At 39.7% G+C, this 22879-nt stretch overlaps 1 protein-coding gene across 8 annotated transcripts in view; it reads left to right on the top strand.

Annotated features, from left to right (window-relative positions):
• atg10 (ATG10 autophagy related 10 homolog (S. cerevisiae)) overlaps positions 1-22879 on the top strand; it is a 262479-nt gene that overhangs the window by 35191 nt on the left and 204409 nt on the right. The window contains exons 1-3 of one of the 8 annotated variants that reach the window (XM_060836458.1): positions 3419-3564; positions 6154-6291; positions 18544-18637. The exons of 1 other annotated variant lie outside the window; for it this stretch is intronic. In XM_060836458.1, the coding sequence (XP_060692441.1) occupies positions 18611-18637 (27 nt within the window). In that variant the 5' untranslated portion in view covers positions 3419-3564; positions 6154-6291; positions 18544-18610. Of the gene's footprint in view, positions 1-3417; positions 3565-3943; positions 3987-6153; positions 6292-18543; positions 18638-19932; positions 19954-22879 lie in introns of those variants that run through there. 6 more of the 8 variants (XM_060836448.1, XM_060836468.1, XM_060836486.1 and 3 more) reach the window with 6 other exon arrangements.

Here is a 22879-nt window from a genome sequence, read left to right as displayed (position 1 = left end):
TGGCCCCTCACATCTGCTCCACCATTCAATAAGATCATGATACATTTCTGTTCAGCCCCTTTCACTCTCTACATCTACCTCTGCCTTAAATATATTCAAAAACTCTGCTTTCACCACCTTTTGGGGAATAGAGTTTGAAAGACCAATGACCTTCTGTGTGAAAAAAATTCCCCTCACCTCTGAGTTAAATAGCCAACCCTTATTTTTAAATAGCCACCTCTGGTTTTAGACTTACCCACATCCAACCTGTTACGAATGTACAAAATTTTATGTTCTGAAGTTGCCTCTTACTCTTCTAAACACCAACAGATACAAGCCTGTTCTGTCTAATCGTTCCTCATAAAACAGCCCACTCATTCTAGATATTAGGTGAGTCAACCTTCTCTGAACTGCTTCTAATGCATTTACATTCTTCCTTAAGTAAGGTGACCTACACAACTGAAGCATAGTCTCCCAACTTTTGCATTCAACTCCACTTGCTTTAAACAAGATTTGGAGATGCCGGTGTTGGACTGGGGTGTACAAAGTTAAAAATCACCACAACACCAGGTTACTGTTCAACAGGCTTATTTAGAAGCACCAGCTTTTGGAGCACTGCTCCTTCATCAGGTGGTTGTGGAGAGCAGCACTCCTAAAGCTAATGCTTCCAAATAAACCTGTTGGACTATAACCTGGTGTTGTGTGATTTTTAACTTTGCTTTAAACAAGACCATTTTATTAGCTGTCCAGTTATTTGCTATTCTTGCAATAAAACCTTTTGTGGTTCATGCACAAGGACATCCAGATTCCTCTGTATGTCAGATCTCTGCAAATTCTCACCATGTTGCTGATACATCTCTTTTTCTTATTCTTCCTGTCAAAATGGACATTTTCATATTTTCTCATTTTCAATTCTATTTGCCAGATCTTTGCCCATTAACTCAATCTTTTTATGTTCCTTTCTGGCCTCTTTATATCTTCTCCACACACATTTGCCTATCTATCTTTGTGTCATCAGCAACTTCAGTGATGATACCTTCTGTCCCTTTATCCTAGTCATTTAAAGAAAATGTAAACATGTGAGACATAAACACTGATCTAAGCACATCACTTGTTACATCCTGCTAACCAGAAAAAAAACCCTCCTTTATGAACACTCTCCATTTCCAGTTAGCAAAGTAATCTTCCTTTCTAATCCAAAATGTTACCCTGTCACTGTGATTTTTAGTTTTCTACAATAACTGCCTCATCAAATGCCTTCTGGTAAATCTGAGTACATTTACTGGTTCCTGTTTATTCACAGCACATGTTAATTCTTTACATGACACCAATATATTGGTCAAATATGATACCCCTTTCACAAAACCTTGTTGACTTTGTATGGTTATGTTCAAATTTTCTTAGTGCCCTGTTATGATCACTTCTATTATTTTCCTGGAGACAAATGTTAAACTTAATGGCCTGTAGATTTTGCTTTTTGTTTCCTTTCCTTTTTAAATAAAAGAGCTACATTTGCTAATTTTTTATCTAATGGAACCTTCCCCAAATCTACGGCACTTTAGGAAATTAGAACTAATGCAATAAACTATCTCACTAGCCACTTCTTTTAACAACCCAGGATGATGTCTAGCAGGACTCAAGGACTTGTTAGTCTAGAACAGCAATAACTGGCTATTTCCCTGATAGTAATGTTTGTGAGTACTTCTCTTTCATTTCCTGAATTACAGGTATTTCTGGGATGTTTTGCAATTCCTTTATAGTGAAGACTGATGCAGTATACCTGCTCAATTCATCTGCCATCCTTTTAGTTTAGAACATAAGACTGTATGATGTAGGAAAAGGAGTGGGCCGTTCAGCTCATCGAGTCAGCTCTGCCATTCAGTGAGATCATAGCTGATCTGATCTACATGTCATCTACATTTTCCTGCTATTTCCCAATAAGCCTTGATTCTCTTTCTGATTAAAAATCTATCTCAGCCTTGAATATACTTAATGACGCAGCCAAGACAGCACTCTGCAGTGAAGTATTCCACAGATTCACGATCCTCTGAGACAAGAAATTCCTTCTCATCTCTGTCTTACATGTGTGATCCCCTTATTCTAAGATTGTGCCCTCTGATCCTAGACTGTCCCACAAGGAGAGTAAATGCTGGTAAATGGGACTAGATCAGTTTGGGCTATCTGGTCAGCATGGACGAGTTGGGCTGAAGGGTCTGTTTTGTATGATATAACTCTATGTATTCAGTGTGTTCAAATTTTTACAAGCAATGACCTGGGTGCTATTAAACATGAAAAGTGCTACAACAATTTCTTGGTGGATGTACAGCAGGATGAATTATTGGATACTCTGTGCTGCTAGCCAACATAACGTTATTTACTCTCACAGCAATATTTAGGCTGATTAGTCAAGCATAAAAAATTACATTTAAAGTTAGGAACTAGTTAAAGATATCATTATTTGATTACATTACATTGGCACAATCAAATATGCAGCAGTGGATAGTCAATGTACGAATGCCTGATTCTGCAAAGTGATAGGAAAGGTCAGTGTCTTTAAATTATTCAGAATGGGCCCAATTGAGGATCAGAATAAGACTGGCAGGATGGTGGCAAAATTATTTTGCCTTTTTATCGGGTATCTCCCAACAGAAATTTTCTCATTACTGGTATGGGTAAAAGTTCCCTGGTCCCTTCTACTGAAAAATGTTGAGGGAAGTAACAGTCACACCTAAAAAAATGTCATTAAAGTTGAGGGTTCTTTTCGAAGATTATGATCATAGTCATTTGTGTTTTTTTTAATCTGACATTTACAATTAATGCAATACAATTTGCTTCTTGCATTCAGAAACTTCCCTGTCCATTTATTTCGCAAACTTGTTCCCTCTTTAAATAAAAAGAGTCGCAGGATTTAAAATCATCTTTCGAAAGAGAGAGGTAAGAAAGAGAATGGAACGGGTTCAAACAGCTTCATTCTTTTAATTACGCCGAAATATAAATGCTCATTACACCTAATAATATTTCACATTACATGTACAAGAAACGCGGATACACTAGATCTTTAAATGTGCCTCTGGCTTCCAACTTTGTTGTGGCAAGCCACTGCTGTCAGACAGTGTGGGAGGAAGAAGCATTAACTTCAACAGCTGTTTCTTGACCCCGGCTGTCAGTCTTCCCAAGAATAAATTTTTGGAGTGTCCCATTACAACCCTGTGGGGGATTATATAATATCGAGATGCCTGCTTGCTCGCAGAGGAGCGCCAGCAAAGCCGCCCTGACGGACGGCCAGCTAAAAATCATAACAGGAGGCTGCGTTTGCAAAAGGCAGAGCCAGGCTGGGGCAGCTCTGAACGCAGCGTGGCTCGATGTTTACAAAGCGCGTTTCCCCTGTTGGGTGAATGCAGTTCGAGGGAGTCCTGCACAGACTACAGTAATTCCCCTGCAAGGGCGACTTGAAACCGGCTGTGCTGAATAGCATTTACTCTTCCCGTATCCTCCCACCGCTGCAGCGATACATACCCCGGAAGTTTAGCCCTTCATTGCTCGCGAAACTTTCTCTACACTGCCTGTTTTTTAATATATCTTTGGGTATGTGCTGCATCTTCTGTATGTCACTCCATCACCTACTCTTTATATATATATATATATATACATATATATATATGCTTGCGTGCATGTATGTATCTATATATATGTATATAAAGCAACATTGATTTTGTGCATTTTTTTGGAGGAGGGGTGGGCAAACCATACCGAGCGAACAATGAGATGCGAACTGCTCTCACAAACTGCTCCCATGCCCCATTTTTCAAAAAAAAACCAAAATCACCGTGAGTTAGAAGCTGTAATCATTCCACATTATTAATCTTAGGGGGAAAACACTGACAATGATATTGGAGATGCTTCCAGTTAGACAAAGGGAGGGGCGTATATTCTGTGTAGTTGTAAATAATTAGCCTACCAGCGATTCTTACTGCTGGGTGGTTCCATCTGAAAGCCGCCTAAATCAAGTATGTATTGCAGGACATGTACTTGGGTGATGTTAAATTATCCTAGGTTAATTGCTGTAGGTTACAAATACAATGTTTTTCATTGCTGAAAGTCATGAACGAAATGACTTGGTTTTGCCCCATCTCTTGTCTGTCTGTCAGTCAGTCTCCTTGTTTTGGAGTCAGCACTGGGTATTTATCAGCAAGGATTGTACTGTCCTGGATCTTCTCTGGAATGTGATATGGCTTAACTATTCTTTATAAACAATGCTTTTGTGCAGAATCTGGACTTCACATCAACTTCCCAAGTTTTAATTTAACAATAAATTTGCAAGAGGTGAACTCCTGTGAAATTATTATTCTCCTGCTCCTCTCCCCTGCCACCCCCCTGAAAAAAATGATTCTCTGTGTTGTCATTTTGTACATCCTCACTTGTTTGCGAAGTGTTCCAAACCTGGCCTTGTAATCTTTTTATCTTCTAATATGTTGGTAACTAAAGAAAAGCATTTTTCATGCCTTTTTGGGAAAAGAGACATTTATTGCTGGTAAATAGCAAATAATGCTAATGTTGATGCAAATATTTGATGTATAAACGTTGGTATTGTTTGACAGACCATGTATACTCTGTCTTTCATGTACCTATCATGTATGTTGTATGATAGCTGAAAAAACAGTTGGGGCAAATATTTTTCAAAAACTTGCGATAGCTTTTTAAAATGGAGAAACTTGCTCAGACTAGTCAGCAAATTAGAAATAAATGCATTTAGATTGTAAGTGTATCATTTACTCATTACATATTTTCTTGATCATCCCGAGGACCACTTGAAAGCGCAAGGCTCCTATATCTAAGATAGTAGGTTATCCTGACCATAGGAGAAAGTGAGGACTGCAAATGCTGGAAATCAGAGTCGAGAGTGATAGACTTTTCATAATAGTTGGTTATGTTATTTGTACTTGTTTAACAAAATATGTGCTTGCATCTGAAGTAGCGAAGAACTGCAAACACCTTGAGCCCCGTAACTGAGCTCTTCTTGACAATTGATAACAGAAGTCCCAAATGCAGGAGTGTACCTGCAATGATCCAATTGTGACTGGTTCTTTTTCAGGTTGACTCAGTCCTACAATGTGAGTGTCTTTCAGTGCCACCTGGGGAAACTAAATATCAATTGTGTCTCATATATGTTTTCTTTTCTCTCTGCTTCGCAAAGTAGTTTGTATCTGATAGGAGTTGAAGTAGAAATCTAGTTGTTTGGGAGTTATCCTCTTGTGCTTTATTCAGGTGGGCCTCAGAGATTTAATCAATTAGCTTGAGTATTTTGCTTAGATTTTCCCAACCTCCAAACTACATAGAATATTGCAGATTGAGAAAAAGGCGAGAAATGGGAAACTGTCTCGAGATAAGATTCCAGTATCTATAATCATATGGACTCAACAGTCACGAATTATATTTGCCATCCATTGGAGAAATGTTTTGAGAATATAATTTATAATCTGATCTGTTGGGTGAATTTGTTTGCCCTGCTGAAACTGCAAAGTCTTGCGATTACTAGGAGATAATTGATGTATTAAGTTGAGTGCCGTTGAAATACTTTATTCCACATAGGCCTGTTGCAGATTGTGGCTGCCAGTATTTAAGATCAAAAATAGGGTAATTGTGTATTTTGTTGAAGCTTTTTGGCAGACAAGAATTTTATGGTGTGTGGTAAAATTTCTGAATTTTGGGTGTGCAACCATTTTATTCAAGGTTTTTGGTATATGTAGTTTTGTTCTCTCTGTAGGAGTACATTGGGAATATTGTTCCGTAGACACTTGCAACCTTGCGCGTTTATTGAAGCAGGCTGTCTACATATTTGAGATGAGCCAGTCAATTGTAATAATATAAGTTTCATATTCTTTAGAATGATGAAACTGATGATTTGCTCTTTTGAAATACGGTCCCTGGTAACATAGGCAGTGCAGCCAACAATAAAGCCCCACAAATAGCAATGAGTGTAACCAGTTGAGTTTGGTTTCGGGATGAAAATTGCTTAAGAAAATTACTGGGAGAATTCCTGAACCTTATTTGAGTATTAGTAGAAACTAACCAAACAAACAGAAATGCAATGATTTAAAGTCTCAACCAAATTCTGGTACTTCTTTAAGAGCTACATTTAAAGACTAAACTTAACACTTTGTCTTGATGTCCTAGAGCAAAGTTTGAACCCATGTGTTTCTGACGTGTGATATCAACAGAGTCAAGCTGACACTAATACATCAAACAAAAGCAAAGTACTGTGGATGCTGGAAATGTGAAATGAAAACAGAAAGTGCTGGAGAAACTCAGAAGGTGTGGCGGTCTATGTGGAGAGAGAAATACAGCTGATATTTTGAGTTCAATATGACCCTCCTTCCCGACCAGGCTTATGTATGAGCCATCTTGTCTTGTCAATCCTTGTCTTGTTGATAGACATATCTGTTATATCTGTACAAAATTCTATCTGTAAATATTGTGAAATCTAAAAGAAGGGCTTCAGAGTTCTGCTGTATACTCCAGTCATCAATGCATTCCTGAGTTTTAAAGAGGTCTACCTTTATCTAGAATTAAAGGGATTGCAAGTGGTATTGGCAATAGCAGCAGCTATTTAGCTCTGTCAGTGATTGTGCAGAGATGGACAGAGGAATCTCTCCTCAGGAGAGTTTGGCAGCCCTAGTACCATATTACTTACATTAGTAAGGTGGGTGGTGTGATTCTCATGGGAGACAGTGCTGTGATGTAGATGGCATATATAATGTCTCTTATTTGCTTGAGAGCTAAAATTCTATCTGTAAATATTGTGAAATCTAAAAGAAGGGCTTCAGAGTTCTGCTGTATACTCCAGTCCTCAAAAAGGTCAATTTCTGTATCGAGCTGTACCATTTGGGTGTCCGTTTAGTTCCTTGTAAAAGGAGACCAAAGATATTTGTGAGATCTTTGGCAGTATTGTGTCAATTAGCACAATGTTGTTTTTCAGTTTCGGTTATGGAAGCTCTTTTTAACCTTTGGATGCTATTTAAACAGAAAATTCTGTTCCGTGTGAAACAAGCAATACATTTGCAGCTTTGTTGGTGTGTATTCCTCAATCTTTCTTGTTTGAAATGGAATTAAGAAGGAACAAACCATCATGTTTTTAAAATTAGATGGTTCTTTATGAAAGAATCAAAATCTTTGTTTCAATGCAGTTTCACAACAAAGTCAAAGGAGTGAAGGTTTACCCCAATCTTTCTGTTCGTTGAATGTTTTATGCTGCTTCCAGTGTTCTCTACCTTTCGCAAGTTGATTTGTCTTTTCTATGATCACAGTCTTTTTGAAGAAATTCTGTTGATTCCAAGTTTATTCATTATTTTTCTGGGGTGAGTTTTAATTTATTTTCTCTTCTGGATCTTACTTATTTCTGTGAGCAGATCCTCTTTAACCACCACTTCTTGACTTCTTTGTGAGATACAGTCGACATCTCGTCCTGGAGCAATGACATGTATGCAATCATATTGTGACTGCATTTTTACTCAACTATATTGCTATCAAAGCAAAGCAAATATTTCTATTTCCTATAGGCAGTCTGAAAAACAAAACCATTTCTAGTTTTTGTAAAATATTAGCATATTTATCCTTATACATTCCAATTTTTAGTTTCTTGTCTTTCTTACTGCTGCTGGTATTTGTCCTGCTTTAGATTTCTACTGTGCTTAGTTTCCTGTCTGCGACACAGCTTTTTTTTTGAAACAAGGTCTACAAATCTCCATTGAGCAACAATAAAATTGATTTATGTGGCTTTGTCTCTTACTGTGATTGGTCATCAGTAAGCTTGCTTCAAATGGTCTAATCTAGAAGTCAAGGTTTAGACCTTAAGTCCTCCAAGTATCAAACAAAACAATGTATTTTGTAATAAAATAAAATGTTTTGTTTGTTTATCAGATAATTTGTTTGGCACATTGGGTACAATATCAACTCGGCTGGGATGTGGAAAGGAGGTCTTATTAGATCAGTTCTGTGATAGAAGGGGTGAATTAAGGTATGCAAGATAGGAGGCATATTATTTGGGAGGGGCAATGAACAGAGAGTTTATACTTTTTTCACTTTTTAAAACGCATTTATTATGTAATTTATTTTTAGGAGAGTAAATAATTGAGTGGTAGACAGCACTTGGTTTTATAGATCTTTAATCTGGGGAATCTGGTTATGCTGAGCTTGTAATAGATTCATAAAGGTGATTGATAAACTGCTCCAGTGATGTCTAATTAAACTGATTGAATACTATGTTTGCCATTCAGGCACTATATACCCTGTGGTACCCAAAGGTCATGAAAGGACCTGAGATATACCTGTCAACACATGGTTTGTGTTCATGGCCAGCCAGGGAAAAGCAAGCCAATGATGAAATAGTCAGTGCCAAAAATTGCTGGAAAAGCTCAGCACGTCTGGGAGCATCTTTGGATGGAAGGAAGGGTCACTTGAGCTGAAAAGTTAACTCTGATTTCTCTCCACAGATACTGCTAGACCTGCTGAGCTTTTCCATCAATTTCTATTTTTGTCTCTCATTTACAGCATCCACAGTTTCTTTGGTTTTTATGAAATAGGCAGCTACTGGCAATCATTGTGGGCCTGTGAGAGAAATTAACTATGTAGCAAATACGAGTTTGTAGAATTTGGAGACAGGGACTCTTCCCCTTATAATCCCACCATTCCTCACCACTGTCCTGCCCTCGCTCACTACTCCCTTTTCTCCGCTTCCTGCCATTCCTCTTCAACATCCCCTATCTTCAATCCCCCAAATCTGCAACGTTCTCTCACTTGAGCTATCTCTTTCTCAACTGCTCTCCCTCCCTTCTCCACCACTAGTCTGCCTTCATTTTCACTTTTCTTTTTTCGTGCAAGCCACAGAAAATTGCATGAAATCACTTGAAGATGTGAAGCATTTTTAAAGTCAAGTGATAAGTATTCGGGATGTGTAGGATCTAATTGCTTTTCCTACAACACCTTGTTCAGTCAGGATTTTAACTTTGTTCAGTCAGTTTATTTTTTACTTTTTAAAGTTAAGGTGCCAACACCTAAGCCACGTAGAAAATTAGGGTGAATACTTTGTAACTTCACACTGGATATACATATGTTGTTGAACATTATGTTGAATTTGTATGAGAGACTGGTTTGGTCTCATAATAGTGTTGTATTCTGTTCTGGAAGAATATAGAGGTATTAAAGAAGGTGCAGATTCATAGCATTGTTATGGTACAAAGGAGGCCATTCAGCTCATTGTGTCTGCACTGGCAATAAAAAAGTCATGCGAATGGCTCCAGGGAACCATTCAGTTAGAGGGCCTAGTTCAGCTTCAGTTAGTAGGTCCAGTTCAGTTTGAGTTACAGGCCTAGTTCAGCTTCAGTTAGGGGACCTAGTTCAGCTTGAGTTACAGACCTAGTTCAGCTTCAGTTAGAGGGCCTAGTTCAGCTTTAGTTACGGGGCCTAGTTCAGCTTGAGTTAGAGGGCCTAGTTCAACTTTAGTTACGGGGCCTAGTTCAGCTTCAGTTAGCGGGCCTAGTTCAGCTTTAGTTAGAGGGCCTAATTCAGCTTTAGTTAGAGGCTCTAGTTCAGCTTCAGATAGAGGGACTAGTTAAGCTTGAGTTAGTAGGCCTAGTTCAGCTTTAGTTACGGGGCCTAGTTCAGCTTCAGTTAGTGTGCCTAGTTCAGCTTGCGTTAGAGAGCCTAGTTTTGCTTTAGTTACGGGCCTAGTTCAGCTTGCGTTAGTGGGCCTAGTTCAGCTTGAGTTAGAGGGCCTAGTTCAGCTTTAGTTACGGGGCCTAGTTCAACTTGCGTTAGAGGGCCTAGTTCAGCTTTAGTTACAAGGCCTAGTTCAGCTCCAGTTAGAGGACCTAGTTCAACTTCAGTTAGCGGGCTTAGTTCAGCTTTCGTTAGTGGGCCTAGTTCAGCTTCAGTTAGTGTGCCTAGTTCAGCTTGAGTTAGAAGGCCTAGTTCAGCTTGAGTTATGGGGCCTAGTTCAGCTTTAGTTATGGGGCCTAGTTCAGCTTGCGTTAGAGGGCCTAGTTCAGCTTGCGTTAGAGGGCCTAGTTCAGCTTGAGTTAGAGGGCCTAGTTCAGCTTGAGTTAGAGGGCCTAGTTCAGCTTTAGTTAGTGGGCCTAGTTCAGCTTCAGTTAGAGGGCCTAGTTCAACTTGAGTAAGAGGGCCTAGTTCAGCTTATGTTAGACGGTCTAGTTCAGCTTTCGTTAGTGGGCCTAGTTCAGCTTCAGTAAGAGGGCCTAGTTCAGCTTTAGTTACGGGGCCTAGTTCAGGTTCAGTTCGAGGGCCTAGAATAATTTTCCTTTGAGAAGGCGAAGAGGAGATTTGATGGGGGTGTTGGATAACACAGAATCTGGACAGAATAGGTAGGGAAAAATTGCTCCCTCTCATGAAAATGTTGGGAACAAAAGGGCACAGATTTAAGAAAATTGGCAACACAAAAAGCAATAGTGAAATGAGGAAAATCTTCATATGCAGTGAGGGTCTGGGATCTGGAATGTATTGGTAGAGATTGAGGTGGAGCCTGGTTCAATCAAAGCATTCTAAAAAAATCAGACCTTACATAATGCCTTCACTTCCTTTCTAAAATATGACACCCAGGACAGAATATAATACTTCAAATGAGATCAAACCAGTATCTTACGCAAGTTCAATAATGCTATGTAGCATATGTAAATCAAATGTGGGATTGCAAAGTACTTAATCCTACTTTTCTGTGTGGCTTAGATGTTATTGACAACTTTAAAAGGAAAAGGAGAAAAGAGGCAAAGCTGGGACAGTACCAGGTGAATTGCTCATTCACAGATCCATTGCAGGTTCAATGGGCTGAATGGCTTTCTACAATGCTGTAACACTTCTGTGGCTCTGTTTTATCAGGTACTTTGGTGACCACTTGTGCTCATTTTCACCAGTGGAGTTGTCGATAAGTGCAATGTTACTTTATAGAATCACAGAATGATACAGCAAAGAAGTAGGACATTTGACCCATCATGCTGTGCAAGCTTGTTTATTTGAGCTACTCAATTAATTCCACTCCCCTTGGTCTTTGTCCAGAGCCCTGTAAATTGTTTCACCTCAAGTCGTGGTTTAATGGTCTTAAATGTACTGACTGAATTGCTTCCGTCATCATTTTAGGCAGTGCACTGGAGATGATTACAATCCTGTGTTTAAAACAATAAGTTCCCTCTTATAGCCTCTTGTTCTTCTGAAATCACCTCAAATCTGTGATGTGATCCTTTGCAATGAATCAATTCCACTGAATGCCATAGGTGGCCTGAAAGATTTTTCTGAGGGTTTTGAAGGTGTCTTTGTTTATCAAATGTTAAACTTTTCCAGAGCCCAGTGGTTGCACTCCCAAATTATCAACAGTATAGTTTTGAATATGACCTCAATTGCTTCAGGCTTCTATTCTTTACTTTGTGTGGAACCCCTAACTGTAAAAGTACAAAACCATTGCTCTGGATTCTCTAACGAACTGGCTGAGCTGACACTGAAACTATGTGAATGTGCTCAAATTGTCTGATAATCAGTTCCAAAAGACAGTTGACCCACAAATAAGGGGAGGTATTCATTGCTTTCAGGCTGTCAGATGCCTTTTATTGCTAAAAGAATTTACATGCTTTTATGTGGGCAGAAGACAATGTTTTATACTGGTTATAGAAAATCATTTTAACTCTATTTTTGTTATTGCCAATGAGCAATGATACTTTGCTAACCTCCATTCGATTTTGGAGGAATTAGGGCCACTTGCAAACCAATAGTTTACAGCAGGTGTTTGGGAAATGAATGGATGCATTTCTGAATGCATTTTGAGTGGAGGTGCTGGTGTGTTTCAGTAACGGTTCACTGCTGAAAGCTGTACAATAGGTGAATATGGTTCCCTTAATGATCACAGACCTGACATACTGGTTTGTCTCTCCATGAATACTGCCAAATTAGATTTCGCAGCATTTTCTGTATTTATAGAGCACCTTTAACATCTTAAAATGTTCCAGGGGAAACAGGAGCATTTTTGAAAAACTTTTAAAGAAAGTGGTTAAAGAAGTGAGTCTTAAGGCGCATCTTAAAGGAGGAAAGAGAAATGGAAGCATTTCAAGAAGGAATTCCAGGGCTTAGGGTCTCGGCAGCTGAAGACATCACTACCAGTGGTGGAGTGATTAAAATCGGTGATGCTCATGAGACCATGATTTGATGAGTACAGATATTTCTGACAGATCGGGGTTGTAGGAAATTACAAAAATAAGAAAGGAAGAGGTCATGACTTGAGACTTTTACAACTGAGGTTTTCTAACCAGGAGCCAATATAGGTCAGCAAGCAGAAGTTTGAAGGGTAAACAGCAGTTGACAGCAGTTTTGGATGACCTCAACTTTACAGAGGGTAGAATGTGGGATGCTGGCCAGTCGTGCATTGCAGACAGTTTGATTCAGCCTCAGACAGTTGCCAGGGAGAGTAATGGAGTCTGTAGTTAGGGAAAGGAATTCATAGTTGGACAATGGCTTCGGTCTTCCTAATATTTAATTATAGGGAAATTTTGCTTATCCAGTATTGGATGTCTGTCAAATACATGGTAAATGTTGACACTGCACTATATATTATTCAAATAGTATGTTTGGGAGTTTAAATGTTGCAGAGCTTGATGTGTATTTCGTTATAATTTCAATGTGCAACACAGAGGTAATTTTCATTTTTGCGATTGTGCATCGATGATCTGTTTTAAATCTCTTGGTTTTTTTTATTTCCAATAAGATGTCTGAAGGTGTGCTGCCAAGTTGCTGCCCCCAATTTTGCACTTTTGCACAGTCCAAATTATCTGATGTTCTATGTGGAGAGAAACTATTGCCAGAAATGAATCATCTCCATCATTCACTATTCCCAAAATGTTTCTAGTTGCAACTGTTTTCTAATTCAGAAATTTCTTCATGAAAACTTTGTGAATAACGCAACTTCCCAGATTTGAGGAATGCATTGGCTTTCACTGTTTCGGGAGTATATTTCAACACCTATCTGAAAAAGGTGCTTGCCTTCACAAAGTTTCTCTAAAACCATCTGATTTCTTTATCTTTCAGCATAAGGTATTTCTTCTTAACTTATATAATCAGGAAAGACAGGACTTCTACAGAATGATACCTGTTCACCCTAAGTCTGACAGTTGCAAATTATCTTGTGGCAGAATCACGTAACACACTCTGGGAGAATTTTCTGTTCAACATCTTAAATTAATGGTGCATTGCATTGTAATAATTGTTACATTTTTCCCTTGATGTCTTAATATTTAATTGAAGGAAACTTCTCATCTAGTGCTGGGTGTTAGATGAGCAGTCTAATAATTTAGCATCGGGGAGGAGGCGAGAGTGATGGTGGTGAGGTGAAACTGGGTGTTGTCAGTACATATGAAAATGAATATTGTGGCTTTGGATAATGTCATCAAGGGCAAGCATGTCATTGAGAAATAGGAGAAGGGTCAAAGAATAATCCTTTGGGATCACCAGAGTTAACAGGATCAAGAAGAGAAGTCATTACAAGAGATATTCTTGCTAGATAGTAAAGAATGCAAACTGGTGAATGAATTATCTTTCAGCTGGATTCCAGTGGAGAAAGGTTGGAGGAGGAGGATGTGGTCAGCAATGTGAAAGGCCACAGACTGATTGGGAAGAAGACTGGAAATCATTGCTTTTCAGTCCTCACACCCAAACTCTTTCCAGGCTACAAATCCCACCCTCTCTCAGGCAACAGTATGAGAACAAATGAGTTTTTGCAATTTTGGTATCATATCTGACTCCAAGATGAGAACTACCTACCTCATATATTTGCCATTGCTAAGACTGCTTATTTTCACCTGTGCAATATCAACTGGCCTAGGTCATTTGCAGCTGAAGCCCTCATTCGTATTTGTATGGCCTCTAGGCTTGATTTGGTTGTCTCCCATATTTTGTCTTTGTAAAGTGGAGATGCTACAGAACTCTGTTTTTATTTCCCATGTCCTGATCCCCAACCAGCCTTATCCTTGCTGACCTACATTGGCTGCCAATCAGGAGCGTTTTGATTTTAAAATTCTCATCTTTGTTTTCAAATCACCTTATAGCCTTGCTTTTCCCTATCCCTAAACTCTTTTGCTCCTACAATCCCCCATAACTTTTAAGTTCCTCTAATTCTGGCCTTTGACTTTAATTCCTCTGTTCTTGATGATTGTATCTTCAGTTGCCTGAGCCCTAAAATTTAGAAATATCCTCACAACCCTTCTACCTGTTTACTTCACTTTCTCCACTTAAGACACTTGCTAAAATTCTGATCTTCCATTTAGTTATGTGAGCAAACACCTCTTTATGTGGCTCAGTATTATAGTTCATTTTATAATGTCAAATGCAGCACTTTGGGATATTTTATTATGCTGTAGGCACTATATAAATAGACGTGTGGCTGCTTAACCTTGTTAAAATGTTCATGTTCTACTGCAGGGTTGATCAGCATATAACCACAAAGTATATGAATTGCTGATATTTAAAATACTTATACATTTATTTTTAAGTTTGGTAATTATCTTGTCACATTGAAGGTAGTTCCTAGCATTGAACTTGAGTGTAGCTCAATGAAGATGTAATTTGTTGACAGGATATTCACAAGGATACTATTGTAAAGGGGAGCAACATTTTTATACTGTCTGACTAGAGCAGGCTGAATGGTTAGGTAATGGGCTCTGTTTAGTAAAGATGTTCCCATGGAAAATGCACTAATTGGATTATGACAGACAGTTAACTGTCAAGCATTATTTAAATTTAAACTAGGCAGGTTTACTCTGAGTGATGGCAAAGTGGTGTAGTGTTGGTGTTCATGTCTCTGAGCCAAAAGATGCAGGCTCAAGTTCTACCTGTACTGGAAATGTCTCAACATATCCAAACAGATTTGTTCAAAATACCTGGGCTAAGTATCCAAGGCATTGCCCAATGTAATAAACTAGAGAATGGCTATTGTTAGACTTCATTTAGATTAAACTAGGCACAGTGAAGGTAGAAGTTCTTCCTTTTTGCAAAGCACAGAGCCTATTGTATTAATATACATAGCTACATGTAAATGCAAGTGCACCATACTGAAAACCTGACTGATTATCTTAAATTGTAATTCCTAATATACAGGATTATTGAGCAAATGTTGTTCTATCATGGAATCGCATTGAATATTGGGCACCATGGTTAGAGTTTGCTAGCATAGATTGTTTGGCTATGATTACTTTGCATTGTTTGTCCCCTTTATATTAGCAGTATTGTGAACCTGACAGTATTTCTTATAAATTCAACTTGCAGCTTAAATAAACCAGATGAGACTACTTAATGACACGTGACAAAATTCAGATAACAATCTTAATGATCTTGATATATTGAACCAAAATATTCTATTTGAAAAAATGACTTCCCTATTACTTAGTACAACAGTGGGAAATTAATGCTAATTATGTATAGGGAAAACCTGCATGTACACAGAGTGTGAAGTAAAACCAAATTTGAAATAACTGATTTCATATTTGATATTATGATCTTATCTCCACTGGAGATCTTCCTTCCGCTTCCAAATTTGTAATTGCAACCCTAGCTCCCGTTTCCACTTCTCTCGCAGAACTAATGACAGGGCAGCCCTAGTTCTTGCCATATCTTCTTTTTTTTCTTTGTTTTCTTGTTCAATCTTTTCAAACTACTTTGCTCCTTCACAAATCGACTAGTTTCTGGAACTGTGACCTTTTCATTGTAGATCTCTATATCTCCATTCTCCCAGCAAGATGGTCTTGTCACTTTTGTAGCACAGAATGTGCTGCTACTTTAAATACATTTCCAACTAATTCCCATCCTCCATCATTCAAAGATGAGGTTAAAGACTCAAGTTGATCCTGCTCCCATTATAACCTCCGTCCTCTTGGTCTCTTCTGGACCAGACATGCAACTATATCACCTAGCATCGTCGCCAGACCCTAACCAGCCAGCCTAACCTCCCAGTCACCACCCATTTAAATTTCCCTCCCACTCTCCCTTGACATGTCCATCCTTGGCCTCCTCCATTGCCACAGTGAACTAGGCTGCAAATTGAAGGAACAACACCTCAGCTTCTGCCTGGGTTGCCTGCAGCCTGAAGTTGTCTGATTTCAAATAACCTTTCCACCCATCCCCGCTCCGTGTCAAGACTGCCCTCCTCCCTACCATTTGACCTCCCACCTCACTATCTTGACTATCTCACCAACCCAACTTCAACCCACATCCAGCCCTTACTCTCCTCCTCATCTCCTTAACCTGACCTTACCTTCCCATCTTCTTTCCCACTGACACATCTGCTTCACCCTTCCACTGACCTATTACAATAGTCCATTACCTGCATCCACTTATCGCTATCTCACCTACCTCCCCGCCCCCCCCCCCCCCCACCCACCCACTACTACCCCTCCCCAATCCTGATGAAGGGGCTTAATTGGAAACGTTGATTTCTCCACCTCCTGATGCTACCTAGCTTGCTGTGTTCTTCCAGCCTCCTGCTTAGATGCCAGCATCTGCTATCCCTTTTGTCTCAGGCATTCACTCAGTAACTTGTGATGTAGCAACTACCTGAGCTATTACCTTAATGTCATATCAAAACTTTCACAGACAATGTTGGACTTTGACCATCTTATATCTACAAGTTTCTCCCTCTGCTTGTTCGTTCAAAGACTATCAAACAAAGAATTGCAAGTAACTTAGCTTAGATATGACAAAGTAAGAGTTAATTGGAGTTACTATTTTTGAAAATCACATTTTCTGTTCTGAAATAGATCAAAACAGTACAACCATTGCATAAGGATTTGAGCACAGGAGTAATGCATTCTTGTTTCAGTTATAGAAGAGTTTGGTTAGGCCCCACATGGAGTATGGTGTGCAATTTTAATCTCCTTACTAAAAGTAAAATATTACTCCATAGAGGGAGTACAGTAAAGGTTCACCAGATTTGTTCCTGAGATGGCAGGGCTACCCTATGAATAGAGATTGGGTAAACCGGGACAAAAACAGAGAGTGCTGGAGCATTACAGCAGGTCTAGCAACATCTATAGAGTCTAGTGACCCTTCATCAGAACGATTGAATTTGAAAAGTTGACTTTGTTTTCCCTCTACAGATGCTACCAGCCCTGTTTTGTTCCAGATTTTCAGAATCTGCAGTTCTTTATGTTCATGTGGATAAACTGGGCCTGCATTCTCTAGACCATCAAAGAATGAGAGGATGGCACTGAAACTGACAAAACACTTAAAGGGATAGACAGGGTAAATGCAGCTAAGCTGCTCCCTATGATTGAGGAGTCTAAAACCAGGGAGCACAACTTAAAAATAAAGGGAATGCCACTTAGGTCCAGGGTTTTATCAGAGGGTTGTGAACCTTTGGAGTTTTCCACCACAGAAGACTGTGGAAGCTGACTATTTGATTGTGTTTAAGGTAGAGATTTGTAGATTTCTGATTACCAGTAACATACAGGGTAATGAGAATGAATCGTGGATAGATAGGATGGTGAGGAAGACTTTTGGCATGCTTTCCTTTATTGGTCAGAGTATTGAGTACAAGAGTTGGGAGGTCATGTTGTGGCTGTACAGGACATTGATTAGGCTGTTGTTGGAATATTGCATGCAATTCTGGTCTTCCTATCGGAAAGATGTTGTGAAACTTGAAAACGTTCAGAAAAGATTTACAAGGATGTTGCCAGAGTTGGAGGATTTGTGCTATAGGGAGAGGTTGAATAAGCTAAGGCTGTTTTCCCTGGAGCATCGAAGGCTGAGGGGTGACTTTATAGAGGTTTACAAAATCATGAGGGGCATGGATAGGGCAAAGTCTTTTCCCTGGGGTTGGGGAGTCTAGAACTGGAGGGCATAGGTTTAGGGTGAGAGGGGAAGGATATAAAAGGGACCTAAGGGGCAACTTTTTCATATTTAGGGTGGTATGTGTATGGAATGAGCTGCCAGAGGAAGTGGTGGAGGCTAGTACAATTGCAACATTTAAAAGGCATCTGGATGGGTATATGAATAGGAATAGTTAGGATGGATATGGGCCAGGTACTGACAGGTGGGACTAGATTGGGTTGGGATATGTAGTCGGCATGGACGGGTTGGAGCGAGGGGTCTGTTTCCGTGCTGTACACCTCTATGACTGTATGTTTGATCAGCCATGATTAGCAGATCAAACCCGAAGGGCAGAATAGCCTGTTCCCAATCCTATGGTCTTCATTACCCTAAAATACATTAGTGAAGGTGGTATTAGGTGGGAAGGAAGTGATCTTTCAGAAATGGCTGGAGGGGGCTGGGTTTTGCAGTGCAAGTGGGAAGTAAAAATTGGGAGTTTGCGAACTATCTTCTTGATAGTAGAGGGGATGTGTGCTCCTTATGCACTCCGCCGAAACTGTGATCCATTTCCTTCCTTACAGGCAATTTGTTTTAAATGAATAAGGTTCTAATGACATCTCAGGTCATTCATGCTAGCCTTCCATATCATCTGTATTATGTAGTTACATTAAGATTAGCTGAGCTTTTAACATTTGAACTTTCTGTGCATTCTTCCAGTTTTACCTTCTGGTCGTAATATCCTCAAGTTCCAGGATACTGGATAAGAGGAATCATTGGACACCTAATGCTCTCAATAATGTCCTGTGCGGAGGTAGGAACATGATTTTGCTTGGAGACCAAACTTAGTTTGATTGATCAGGAAATCTCAGATTTTTCAGGCAAATATTCCTTACAGACGTATTTTAGATTAGACTTACAGTGTGGAAACAGGCCCTTCGGCCCAACAAGTCCACACCGACCCGCCGAAGCGCAACCCACCCATACCCCTACATTTACCCCTTACCTAACACTACGGGCAATTTAGCATGGCCAATTCACCTGACCCGCACATCTTTGGACAGTGGGAGGAAACCGGAGCACCCGGAGGAAACCCACGCAGACACGGGGAGAACGTGCAAACTCCACACAGTCAGTTGCCTGAGTCGGGAATTGAACCCGGGTCTCAGGCGCTGTGAGGCAGCAGTGCTAACCACTGTGCCACCGTGCCGCCCAGTGCTTAGTTAAATTGGTAACTGGTTTCACAATTGAAGGCTTGAGTTGTATTGTACAGGAATTGTGGAAAAGGAACATACATTTTAACAAATGTATTAAATTTAACAGCATAAAAAGAGGCAAGCTACATGGCCCTTGGTGGTATTTACCATACATATGCGTAAGCAGTTCCAATGTTCCACTTATGAAGCACATTCCCTTCTTCTGACTATCAAATCTACTCTTGAATGGTGGCATAACTTCTGCCCTTGAAAATACTTCCATGACCTATTAACTCTCTAAGTTGGGATGTTTAATCTGTCCTCTGTTCTGGAATGTCTACTAGATCCTATATCTGTAGTGCCTTGTTGACATTGTCCTTTCCTTCCCGATCCTGATGAAAGGTTAATGACCTGAATTATGATCTGTTTCTCACCATAGCTGCTGCTTGACTTGCTGACTACTTTGAACATTTTTTGTTTTCACTGAAGATTGCTCTGCCTGAATCAAGAGGACCCTGTTTTTTTTTCTCTCTGCTTGTTGAGGGAGATCAGAGGAGATTGGCTTTACTTGCCTGTGGAAGAATTATTGGAATTACACTGTCTTCCCTATCAAATTTAATTAGCAGTGGGAAAAGAGCTATTGAAACTAAACTTGATTTGGCAGTTTGTTTTAGTTTAGTTATATCAAGATTAGATTTCCGTCTGCATCTAAATATTCTGCATCCTCTGCCACAGACATTGGAAGGGAAATTTATTCATTGTCTTCTTAAAAAAATTATTCTTGGAATGTGGCTTTTACTAATGACACTGATTTAAAGCAATGCCTAGATTTCCTGAGGGATTCAGAGTCATTCACTTCGAATGGTATTTGAGTTACATATAGGAAGACTATGGGATTGCAGTTTCCCTCCTCTGAAGGACTTTAGATGACCAGGTAGGCTTTCACAACAAAATAGCAACTTCTTTGATTATTTTCTGGTATTGGTACTGTAAAGTATTAGGTTTCTTAAATTCTGTTTTGCAATTTGCTAAGGTGGGTTTTGAAGCTAATTTCTTAGTTTTGACTGTCACTATCTTTGGTGTCACTATCTTAACAGCAGAACAGATGACAGTGAAATGACCACATCTTTGCCTAGCAAATGGCAACAGCCATTCACAATGACATGAACACTATCACAGAAACATAGAAGATAAGAGCAGGAGGAGGCCTTTTGGCCCTTTGATACCACTCTGCTATTCACCATGATTATGGCTGATGGTCCACCTCAATAGTCTAATCCTGCTTTCTCTCCATAATCTGTGATCCCATTCACCTCAAGTGCTACATCTAGCTGCCTCTTGAATACATTCAATGTTTTGGCATCAGCTACTTCATGTGGTTATGAATTACGCAGGCTCAGCACTTTTTTTGGTCAAGATGTGTCTCCCCATCTCTGTCCTAAATGGTCTACCTGAATCCTCAGACTGTGACCCCTGATTCTATACACACTTGCTATGAGGAGCATCCTCCCTGCATCTAGCTTGTTTAGTCCTGTTAGAATTTTATCAGTTTCAATGAGATCCCCCCCTCATTTGTCTTAACCCCAGTGCAAACAGTCAATCTCTCCTCACATGTCAGTCCTGCCATTCCAGGAATCAGCCTGGTAAATCCTTGCTGCACTCCCTCGAGAACAAGAGCATCCTTCTTCAGAAAAGGAGATCAAAACTGCATACAATATTCTAGGTGTTGTGCAGAACTGCAACAACACATTCCTGCTGCTGTACTCAAAACCTCCTACAATGAAGGCTGACACATCATTTGCTTTCTTTGCTGCCTGGTGCACCTATATTTTTACCTTCATTGACTGGTGCACAAGGACACCAGGTCCTACTGCACATTCCCCTCTCCCAATTTACAGCCATTCAGGTTGTAATTTGCCTCTCGTGTTTTTGCTTCCAAAATGAATAATCTTGCATTTATCCAAATTATACTGGATCTGCCTTGATTTGCCCACTCACCCAATCTATCATAGAATTTCCAAGTCCTTCTAGGTGGTAGAAATCGCTGTATTCGACAGAGCTGTGCAAGGAAAATATCAGGGTGCACTGCATCTTGGGGATGGTGCACACAGCTGCTACTGTGTGTCACCGGTGGGTGCAATGAATATTTAATATAGTGGGTGGGGTACCAATCATGTGGACTGTTTTGCCCAGGCAAGTGGAGAGTTTTCCATCATTCTCATGACTTGTGCCTTACACGTATGGACATAAATTGCTAAAATATCTGAAGAGTTGTAAATAGTGCTGAATGTTGTGCAGTCATCAACAAACTCCCCAGCTCTGATGTTATGATGCCAGAAGTGTGATTGCTGAAGCAGCTGAAGATGGTTGGGTTGAGGACACCACTGGAGGAACTCTTGCAGAGATGTCCTGGAACTGAGATGAGTGACCTCCAAAAACCATCATCTTTTGTGCTAGGCATAACTCTAACCAGTGGGGAGCTTTCTCCAGATTCATATTGACTTTAGATTACCAGGGCTCCTTGATGCCAAGTAGTTATAAGTGAAATGTGATCTTCATGTCAAGGGCAGTTATTATCACTTGCCACTATAGTCCAGTTTTTTGGTTAATTTTGGACCAAAGCTGTGTTGAAGTCAGGAGTTGAATTGTCCTGCTGAAACCTAAACTGAGCACCAGTGAGCAGGTTATTTCCAAGTAAGTGCTGGTGTTGAACCCTTCCATTATTTTACCAATGATTAAGAGTTGACTGATAGGTGGTAATTGGCTGAATTGGATTTGCCCTTTTATCCTGTGGTCAGGACGTTCCTGGATAATTTTCCACATTGCTGATTAGATGCGAATGCTGTAGCTATACTGGGAACTGTTTGCTTAAGAGTCTGGCAATTTATCAGGAGTACAAATCATCAGTACTGTTCCCAGAAATTTTTTTAGGGCTTAGTGCCTTTACAGTACCCAGTGCCTTAAGCCATTTATTGATGTCACATGGAGTGAATCAAATTGGCCAAAGACTAGTGTCTGCTACTCCAGTAGGCACAAGATTGTTGTAAATAATGGAAATGCACAGTTGCACAGGCATGCTCTTCTGCGTCAGTGCAAGGTAATTCAATCATTCAGTGCATAGCCTTGTTTTAAGAAAACAGTGCTCTGGCACCCTTGATGTGTTGATGCACTTTTTTTATTCTTGAATATTTGAAGTATTTTGAAGAGCAGTTATTGATCATGCTTAGCCATAACCGGTCATTGGTAAAACTCAAAACTGCTGCTCTGCATACAAGCAAAATTTAATTTGCAAATGTGAATCTTGGCTGCTTTGCGTGAAAAGTATAGAGCCATAAAAATTGATGCACTGTTAGCTTAAATGTGATTCACGTGCATGAATCAGTTTCAGTGGCTCAGGTGCTTGATGATGGATGCTGCAGGAGGTGAAATGCTCAAAACCGTCCGGGACGATTGTCAGAATAACCTCTCCCCATTCATTGTTTTGCATCCCTAACCCTTGTCATCTGTCACTCTCCACCTTTAACCTCACCTGTCCATGTCCCAAATTTCCCCCTAATTCTCTCCCCCCCCCACCTCAAAACGTCTGTGTAATTCTGTTGGATTATTTTTTAAAATCAATTACTATTTGTAATTTTGAAACTTGTTTTGTTTAAAGGATGTTTGGTACTAAAAATGAATTGAAAAACAAGGTGAAATAAATAGCCCATTGTAAATTTGGAGAAAATCAGCAAAAGTTGCTATTTTTGAATATGACTAAATATGAAATAAGCCAACGGGCACCAACAGAAAGGCAAGGTGTAGCTAAACAATTATCATGAATTATTTATATAGCTTAGATATTTTTGTAATGCTAGTTCAAA

The sequence above is a fragment of the Hemiscyllium ocellatum genome, chromosome 2 (genome assembly GCF_020745735.1).
Source record: "Hemiscyllium ocellatum isolate sHemOce1 chromosome 2, sHemOce1.pat.X.cur, whole genome shotgun sequence".
NCBI classification, from domain to species: domain Eukaryota; kingdom Metazoa; phylum Chordata; class Chondrichthyes; order Orectolobiformes; family Hemiscylliidae; genus Hemiscyllium; species Hemiscyllium ocellatum.
Note: the sequence above shows the minus strand (reverse complement) of the source record. Positions and strands in the feature narration are given on the sequence as shown.